Source organism: Penaeus monodon, chromosome 17, assembly GCF_015228065.2.
Source record: "Penaeus monodon isolate SGIC_2016 chromosome 17, NSTDA_Pmon_1, whole genome shotgun sequence".
Taxonomy (NCBI): domain Eukaryota; kingdom Metazoa; phylum Arthropoda; class Malacostraca; order Decapoda; family Penaeidae; genus Penaeus; species Penaeus monodon.
Genome location: NC_051402.1, coordinates 36,095,626 through 36,105,625, shown reverse-complemented (window position 1 = coordinate 36,105,625; position 10,000 = coordinate 36,095,626). Strand labels below are relative to the sequence as shown.

At 40.4% G+C, this 10,000-nt stretch overlaps 1 protein-coding gene across 1 annotated transcript in view; it reads left to right on the top strand.

Moving 5' to 3' along the window:
• LOC119583360 (dynein heavy chain 5, axonemal-like) overlaps positions 1-10,000 on the top strand; it is an 83,363-nt gene that overhangs the window by 31,446 nt on the left and 41,917 nt on the right. Inside the window, exons 35-42 of the mRNA XM_037931832.1 lie at positions 2,532-2,726; positions 3,236-3,374; positions 3,624-3,781; positions 4,198-4,316; positions 6,620-6,747; positions 7,273-7,469; positions 8,632-8,817; positions 9,495-9,695. Of these exons, the coding sequence (XP_037787760.1) occupies positions 2,532-2,726; positions 3,236-3,374; positions 3,624-3,781; positions 4,198-4,316; positions 6,620-6,747; positions 7,273-7,469; positions 8,632-8,817; positions 9,495-9,695 (1,323 nt within the window). The remainder of the gene's footprint in view (positions 1-2,531; positions 2,727-3,235; positions 3,375-3,623; positions 3,782-4,197; positions 4,317-6,619; positions 6,748-7,272; positions 7,470-8,631; positions 8,818-9,494; positions 9,696-10,000) is intronic.

The window sequence follows — 10,000 nt, the reverse complement described above, 5'->3', positions numbered from 1 at the left end:
ATTCCCTGTAAGATATTTAAAATGTTACTGTATGTTTGACGCACAATTTATAGACTTGTATAGTAGACAAGTAGTTTTGTTCTGCATTACTTTTAGATTCATTTAAATATTCATTTGTTGAAATTATGTACAGAGATAAGAATTCAATAGATACACACACTATGTCTAGTCTATGAATTGTCAGTAATGAAACTGTTTCGTCTTAACTGAGATACCTGTAATGCTTAATGGCAGAGGCTCCCAAACGTGATTTACACTATAGACTTGGCCTGCCTTCATCATAAGAGAATTAGAGGCGATTTCCTTTACAAATATGATTACTCAATTTCAGGGAAGTATCGAAGTACAGTCTGTATTTCGTTTTTTATTATTATTATTATTGTTATTATCAGCCAAAGTGAAAAATGCATTGAAGTGTTTCTCGCTTACCTGAAACGAGACGAAACAATCAATTTAGCGATAAGATCACGTCATTAGATTCCAATAATGAAGCTAAGTGATCTAATTCTACAAAGATCCTTTTTCTCAGTTACTTGTTTGGGAGCCTCTACTTTTACGGCACTTGTAAATATTTGTAGAAATATAATTCAAACGTAAATATGACTAGTACTGATAACTTAACCTGTGTACATATTTTTGTTCTTGTTTTTATTTGGAATGTTGTACTAACAGTAATATTTACAGACATTTGGATTTATGATAACAATAATCTTTAATTCTTTAACATATATAGTCATATCGTAGACGTTAGACAGTCAAAAGCTTTGTTTTTGCCGCTATTAAAGCAGTCTTAAATATTTAGAAAAAATGTCAACGAGTCTTAAGATCTAAAAAAAAGTCATTTCTACCAAGGCACTTCAGTAGTTGTTCTATCGATGTGTTTCTTTCAGGATTAGTATGAAGTTATATTCCCAATGGAATGGAATGATTAGTTATGATTCCTTCTTTTTCTTATTTAATTTGAACAGAATATGAGGACCGATATACAGGTAATTTCCCCGCACCCCATGACCTTTTCTCAGACATGTTGAGCTTCCTTCCACTTCTTACAAAATCACTTCACATTCTCCTTTTTTTTTGAACTATTTACTAGTTGACTTATAATGATGCATTTCTTATGATGAGCTGTTTTCTCTTTTCTAAAATAATGGAAGGTTTTTAAATTGATTGGAAATTATGATGAAATATGTCACTTTTTTGGATATTCATTGACTGCGTTTCTTTTGTGAAACAGAAAAAACGCGCTGAAGCATTTAAGGTAATATTTTTCCTGGTGATAGTGTATACATTTTCTTTTTTTTTCTCTCTCTCTCATTTTGCATCTATCATTGTGGGTTGTGTACGCGTCTGGATGGTGTGTGTGTGTGTGTGTGTGTGTGTGTGTGTGTGTGTGTGTGTGTGTGTGTGTGTGTGTGTGTGTGTGTGTGTGTGCATTTGTGTGTGTGTGCATTTGTGTGTGTGTGTGCATTTGTGTGTTTGTGTGTGTTTTTGTGTGTACGCGCATTTGTGCGTGCATTTGTGTATATGTACTTTACTTTTCATTCTGTCGGTCTCTCTAATCCGAATCGTATCTCACTCTTTGCTTTCCAATTCTTTCCACCACATGATTCGAGTTCTGTTTACTTTCTGAACACTGTCTTGATCCACAACATTCGACACGACCGCTTTCAACATTACTCACTGGTCCATAAAATTAATCAAATCCATCTATCAGAGCCACGTATATCACCGCAAACAGTTCTTTAACGGACATTCTTGCCTTCTCTGTCGAATATCTTTTGAACATCAATCCACACGCATTGAACACCATGAAATGAGTCTCTGCTCAGCTATTTAAGATTTAACTTATATATATTTTTTAACAGAGTGTATTTTTTAACCAGTAGTGCACTAGCCACTGTGTATATATTACGGAGAAACGGTTGTAGATGAAGTTTGTAGATTTTTTCAGTAGTTTTTACTGGATGATGCTTACAGATGGAACAGAACAGACAGACTGCATTCTCTATACACCTGTATTATACACAGTTGTGGAGTAAATGATATATACTCCATTGCATGCTTCCCTCTGGTGATTTTTTGAAAATACTAAGACATTTTTTGACCTGAACGAACGATTTTTTGATTCCAGGAAGATTTTTTTTTACAACGAAATATTTTTTTTAATGGGAAAACCATTTCCCAAAGGAAGATATATATTTTTTTTCCAGAAGGTGCTTCACATACGAAGAGACTAATGCATGCTGTATGTAGAAAGATCTTAGAGTTATTAGAATGCATAATCACTCATTATTCCCCCCCTGAAAACCACCACCGTGCTATTACGAAACAACGATCTTCCACTTCGGCACGACCCTCCTTCGCTCCCGCATCGCACGTGTCTTCGGGTTCTTCGCCACCGCCTTCGTCTTCGTTCTTCCTCTACGTCATCGCCTTTGTGTCTACGTCTTCGCCTTTACCTTCATCCACATCTTCGCTTTCGTCTTCGCCTTTGTCTTCCTCTTCGTCCTCGTCTGTGTCTGCGTCTCCAGAACCTGGGCTATCACGGCAGGCAAGAACTCCCTGAGAACCTGAAGATCCAGTTCCGAAACGTGGCCATGATGGTGCCCGACCGACAGATCATCATCCGGGTGAAGCTCGCGTCCTGTGGCTTCCTGGAGAACATCACCCTTGCGAGGAAGTTCTTCACGTTATACAAGCTGTGCGAAGAACAGCTGACGAAGCAGGCTAGTTTCTTTTTTTTCTTTTTTTTTCAGTCTTTTCGATAGCTTTGGTAAAGATGATGTGAATTCATAGGTTGGATAGGATGCATTGGGAATGGATGGTTCAGTCTGGAAGGCTTTTAAACTCGTGAAGAGATTCTGTGGAGACCGAAAACGAGACGGGATGGTGACACAGATAGATATAGAGAACGGATGAGAAAAGTAATAGTTAAATTCCGAAACAGTGCAAGATGGAAGACAACAGACAGACAAACAGACAGACCGAGACTAAGGCACACAGAGAGAGAGAGAGAGAGAGAGAGAGAGGCGAGAGAGAGAGAGAGAGAGAGAGAGAGAGAGAGAGAGAGACCGAAAGAAAGAGAGAGATACAGACACAAAAAAAAAATCGACCGAACCAGACAGAATATGAGAACGAATTAGAAAAATAAAGAAAAAGAAAAAAGGGAAAAAAAGATAAAAGAGAAAGCGAAAAACACATCTCCCAGCCACATAACTGCCTTTCACCCCCGCAGGTCCACTATGACTTTGGCCTGAGGAACATTTTGTCAGTCCTTCGCACTCTTGGGGCAGCGAAGCGAGCCAATGCTAAGGACTCCGAATCCACCATCGTCATGAGGGTTCTCAGAGACATGAATTTATCTAAACTTGTTGGTAAGTCTGTCTGTTTTTTTTTCTAACCTGCTATTTTTTTAATTATTATTATTATTATTATTATTATTTCAAGAAAGTAAAAAGAAAAGGTGATATGAAATAACGATTAGTGATAATTGAAAATGATCATGTCATCATCCATATTTATTTATACTGAAGTAAAACAAACTTTCACATCGCGAGTGTTAAATTGGAACACAACGATGTTTATGATGATCTTATGCAATTTTCCTTCGCTAATTCTTGCAGACGAGGACGAGCCTCTGTTTATGTCGCTCATCGACGACCTGTTCCCGAGCATGACGCAGGAGAAAGGCTATTACAACCAGCTCACAACCACCATCGCGGACCTCGTCTGTGAGCTCGGCTTGGTGAATCACCCGCCATGGCAGCTCAAGCTCATTCAGGTAAATTGATTTTCTTTGTTTGACTGTTTTGGTTAGTTCTTGTTGTTGTTTCTTTTTTCAACTTATAAATGATTTTGATGTATTGTTTGTGTGTAAATATGGAACGCTCACGTCTGTATGTTGTCTATACGTGTGTGTGTGTGTGTGTGTGTGGTGTGTGTGTGTGTGTGTGTGTGTGTGTGTGTGTGTGTGTGTGTGTGTGTGTGTGTGTGTGTGTGTTTATGTAACTATGTGTGTGTTTATGTATGTGTACGGATGTATACGTAAGTGCGTGTTCCTCCATGAGGGCGTATGTAACCAACCATGCATATACATGTATATACGCGCGTTAAACTAACAACCACAAGTAGTTTCAACCCAAACCCTACCCAACAAGCAAAGCCCCCAGCCTGTACCTAACGCGGCCTACCTCGCAGCTCTACGAGACGCAGCGAGTCCGTCACGGCATGATGACGCTGGGTCCGAGCGGCGCCGGGAAGACCTCCTGCATCCACGTCCTCATGCGCGCCCTCACCAAGATGGGCCAGCCGCACAGGTCAGGCGCAACCACCTCTCTTTCTTTCCGACGCACGCACTTCCCTCCCTACTTTCTTTTCCGACGCACGCACTTCCCTCTCTACTTTCTTTTCCGACGCACGCACTTCCCTCTCTACTTTCTTTTCCGACGCACGCACTTCCCTCTCTACTTTCTTTTCCGACGCACGCACTTCCCTCTCTACTTTTTTTCCGACGCACGCACTTCCTCTACTTTCTTTTCCGACGCACGCACTTTTCTCTCTACTTTTTTTCCGACGCACACCCTTCTCTCCAGGGTATGAAGGAGAAAAGTCCTCCTCAAACCGTCAAAGAAATCTTACCTGGTAAATATGAAAGTATTTCATATAACAAATGCCTTGTGGTGAAGATCACTGATGGCGTGTTCATCGTGGATCTTAACGTTTTTGAAATGCACCGCAAGATAGTTGAGGTGTGTCAATGTGATGCTCGGATTACCTCAAACTCAAGTCCCATGATCTCCTAACAAAACATTCAGTCAGTGCAAGGGAATGGTCTTTCCCCGAGACCTGATGAGATATTCTGAGGAGAAACTACTAGAAGAACTTTAAGGTAGTGGCAGTAAAGTATTTTAAGAAGAAAGTTGATGGTGTGGAACAATCGACACCAGCTCTTCTAACTTTTGAAACATTAGAATCAGTAAAGTTGGCATAGTACCATCTCAAGGTAAAGCCATCTGTACCCATCTCTATGCGGTGCTTCCACTGCTAGGGTTATGGGCACGGAGGCAACTCTTGACGTCTTAAGGAAAATGTACTACCAAGAGTGTGTGTAAAGTGTGGTACAATAGGTCATTAAGGAGATGACAACTGCCCAGGTCCAGTATGCTGTTATCACTGCAAAGACGCTCATGAAGCTTCTTCAAAACAGTGTGACAGGTACAAACTTGATAAAGAAGTATTGGTAATTAGGAACAAAGAGAAAGTTAGTCTTCCAGAGGCAAACCATCGTGCCCATGTGCTGTTCGCACAGCCAGGCAAGTCCTTTGCCTCGGTTCCTCCTTCCCGTCATCCCTTAACCTCCAATACTTCTTGCACCACTCACTCTGCCACTACAGGTCGACCTCAGTCCTCAAATACTGAAATTGCCTTTGGTGATCGGAGGAGTGAGGGATCTATTAAAGAGGTTCCTCCTCCAAAAGTAAGGACTTTGGAGCTATCAGGCAAGGCTCCAGAGGCCTCACCAGTGACAGCTCCAGCTGCCACCACATCCACAGGGATCTCCACTGCTAGACAGAATGCCCCTGCACCAAAGGCCTAGGTCTGCCCTTTGCCCACACAAAGGAATCCTGACCCAAGGACTAATCCCAAAGTAAGATCTTTGGAGCTGTCAGGCAAGATTACAGAGACCTCAAAGTGACATCACCAGCTGCCACCACATCCACAGGGACCTTTGTTTCTAGATAGAATGCGCTGAACCGGCCTCCTTCCAGCACATATACTGGAAAAATTTCATTTCATACCAAAATCGTATGTACTTGTCTCCCCATATACACTGAAAAATGTATTGGGATAGGATTGCGACATAGAAGGTGTTATTAGTCCCGAGGGAGATTAATGTTCTAAACAAAATTTAATTATACTATTTATGCAATAATGTTATACTTTTAAAGCATAATGTATGCTTTGATTTTTTATATATTTATCGTTATTTATTTTACCTATAAGAGACATTATTTCTTGATAATTTTTTTAACGCTTTAAAGGTTTTGCATTTTAATCCCACAGTGTATTCGCTGCGAATGATTTTCAACTGTTGACGCGGCAGATTATTTTAAATAATCAGTCAATCAATCTCTCCAGGGTTTCTTTTCCGACGCACGATCTTCTCTCTCTCATTTCTTCTTTTGCTTGATTTTTTTTTGCTTTATTTTGCATTACGCCGACCTCAGATGAACATGGGAAAAGGCAAAGAGAAAGATGATGTGTATTTTGGAGAATGCTTTTCGGACATGTATGGTAACTGCGTGCTTTTTGCAAAGATACTGTAGAAACAGTTGCTAATAGAATAGTATTAATGAAAGTGTTTCAGTTGCAGTCACCCAGTGCTTTTGTTGCAACCATTCATTGCTCTGTGGATGGTGCTACCAACAGTAAAAATATATATTATGATGACGGTTGTGAAAGTGATGGTAATGATTATGTCATTGTTGTTCTTAGCGATAGTTGGAGCGATAAGAATAATAATCATTATGAAAACAATCATCCATCATCATCACCATCATCATCACACACCATCACCCTATTAATGATAATGATGGCGATGAGCCTCCGTGCTGAGCAGAGAGCTGCGGATGAACCCAAAGGCGATCACGTCGGCGCAGATGTTCGGGCGACTGGACGTGGCGACGAACGACTGGACGGACGGCATCTTCTCGACCCTCTGGAGGAAGACCCTCAAGGCCAAGAAAGGTAGGAGGCACTGCCCTGCGCGGATGAGTTGATGCTGATGCGAGGCCTGCAAGTGGAAACTGTTAACTGTCAAGTCCGTTATATAAAGCATAGTGAATACTCTGCAGATAATCTTCATATCTAAAGTGACGAATCTGTCGAAGGAAAGCATAACAAATGTTTTATGTGAAAGTGAATAAATCTTCATATAAAACCTGACAAATACTCTAATCAAAAGATAACAGAGCTCTTGGAAACCAAATATCCTTTTAATAAAGAGTAACATATCATTTACAAAAACCTGAAAAAGAATCTCCAAATCACAACGGATAAGTCCTCCAAATGGGAGCTGGCAAGATATACCCTTTTATTCTAATCACTCCAACGAAAACTTCAAAAGAATGCCGTCTTCTTTAAAAAATAAATAAAAAAAAAAAAAATAAAAAAAAAGATGAAATAATAATAATAATAAATCTAAACATCAAAAGAAAAAAAAACGCGCAACACAAAACCGAATCAAAAAATAAAAGTCCCGCGCAATTCCAGGAGAGCACATCTGGCTGGTCCTCGATGGCCCCGTCGACGCCATATGGATCGAGAACCTGAATTCCGTCCTGGACGACAACAAGACCCTGACGCTGGCCAACGGCGACAGGATCCCGATGTCCCCGTGCTGCAAGGTCATCTTCGAGCCGGCGAATATTGACAACGCGTCCCCGTCGACGGTGTCCAGGAATGGCATGGTGGGTGGCGGCGGCGGCCTCGTGGGGATTCCAGCGACGTTACAGAGTTGTGGGAATTCTGCGGATTTGGGAGATTTGTGGCAATTCTGTAGATTTTATGGATTTCACAGATTTTTTGGGGGGGAATTCTGTAGATTTCAGAGATGTGGGAATTTTACAGATTTTGGAGATTTTACATATTTGTGGAATTTTACGAATTTTACAGATTTCTGGGAATTTTAACAGATTTCTGGAAATGTTTAGATTTTACAGATTTCTGGGAATTTTACAGATTTTACAGATTTCTGGGAATTTTACAGATTTTACAAATTTCTGGGAATTTTACAGGTTACACTGTGTTATGCTGCGTTCCCGGTTCTTTATTTCCTTCTTTATCTTGTTTTCTGTTTTCCTCTTTTCTTTGTTAAATAGCGTTTGGTGTACCATAGAAAAAAAGTATAAATGAGAATGAATATGTTCACAGCGCAAAAGATTAATTTGACCAGTTTCTACTGTATCTTTAACGGAAATGTATATATTTCTGATGAAGATATAGTTCAAGCCGGTTAAAAATAATAATAAGTAAAAGAAATAACATCTCTTGGTATTGTTTGTTTTCTTCCTCATTATTTCCATATTTCTCTTATTTTCTCGGCTTCATCTTCGTTGGTTGTCGCATTTACCACATTATTTTTGTTGTCTTCTTTCTTGGTATTCTGGAAATACCCTGTTACATGATGGTATCGCGTTTGCTGCAACCTGCAATAAGTGTCGTTATGAGCAAGAATATTCACAATTCACTATATATATGTTATTCATCTTTAAGGGGTAGGGAATTGTAATTCACTGTCATTATAAGCTAGATATGATTCAGTGTATTGATTCATTTGTCACTAAGAGCCTATGTACCAATTAAGTATTATGATTCACTAAATTAGGACGACCCTTGATTTATTATTATCAGATGATTCAAGAGTCACTCTGAAGACCCAGGGTTTACTATATAGGTCTCAGTTGTTACTACAACACGGGTGAGTCACGATTCATTATAATCGGGATGACTCGTAATTCTTTATAATTCACTCTAAACTGGACGGATCGTAAGTCAATACTCGCAACTGATTCCCGCTCTCCCCTTTTCGATCACATTTTCATTTAGTTTGTGTTGTTTTTTTCATTTCAGGTCTACATGAGTTCCTCCGGCTTAGACTGGGAACCGCTTCTTCAGGCTTGGCTCCGGACACGGCCTCATCACGAGCATTCAGTCATCACGGACCTGTTCTCGAATAACTTCCTCAAAATATTCACGTGGGCCAAACAGAACCTCCAGCTGTGTCTGCCTGTTCTACAAGTGAACGTTATCTCGCAGGTAATGGAACTTTTGTGTTCTGGTGTGAATTTTGTGATTTTCTTTCATCGTGTGTTCAGGGCAAAATGTCGGGTTCCGGGCATCGGATGCAGGTTAGTTGATTATTGAGTTCTAATATTCCACCTTATTTGTTTTTTTTTATATTTTTACTATATACTTTCAGTATCAGTGTTTGTTGTTCAGTAGATTTTTCTCATAAGATAATTTTGGTGTTATTTACAGTATGGTATTCATGCTTTTCTTTACATTTCAACCCACTTAACAAATATATATATTTGCACTTATATCAAATGGAGTTTATATATACCTTTATGGTCAATGCTTTATAATAACAACATACTCACTTGATTTTCACCTCGATTTCTTACATACTGTAATTTCCATACCTACGGTTATTTTGATTAATTTCTTCGCCGTATTCTCTAATTTTGCCTCCAAACCACATTTCCAGTAGCTTAGAACCAATATTGACCTCTAACAATGTGCATGAGGAGGTCCCCTTTTTGTCTACGGAGAAAAGAGATCCAGGGACCCCGCCTCGTGCTGGGGGTGAAAGAAGCAGTTGATAGAGTCCCTGTGGTTATCCCGAGTGTTAACAGGTTTGTTGGGAATACATTACTATCCATTCTGCCTCCCACAAAAAATGAATTACCCGTTGTCACTGCTGCTGCTGTCAGGCCTTAAGTCTCTTGGAGGGCCAACTCCCCGACGTGGAAGACCTGCTGGACGACCCTATCCTCCGCCGCCGCCGCAGCAGTCGCCGCCGCTCCTCAGCCTGGGCTAGAAACACAGGCATGGAGACCCCAGAGGACACTTCCAATAGCTTCTCTCCCGTAGAGACTCCTCGGTCGCCTTTCTTCGACGACGAACCCCAATCGGTGCTCTTTGGTCGGCTTAATGCCTGCCCTTCGCTCGCCCTTGTTCTATGCCAGGCGTCGCACAGCCTCACCATCTAACCAGCAACCCGAAAAGAGCGTGAAGACCCAAATGCCAGGGCTATCATGTCATGTAATTGGAATGTTAACATTTATACTTGTGAATATTCCTTAGCATCAGTTCCGTAATGAGAAGTTATTTTGTATCTCTACCTGGTCAGCACGTTGGGTCTTGGCGTTGCAACAATAACCGTGGAATAACCTTTTTTGTTTTATAAGTAACTTTAAAAACGCAGTCATTAATTCAT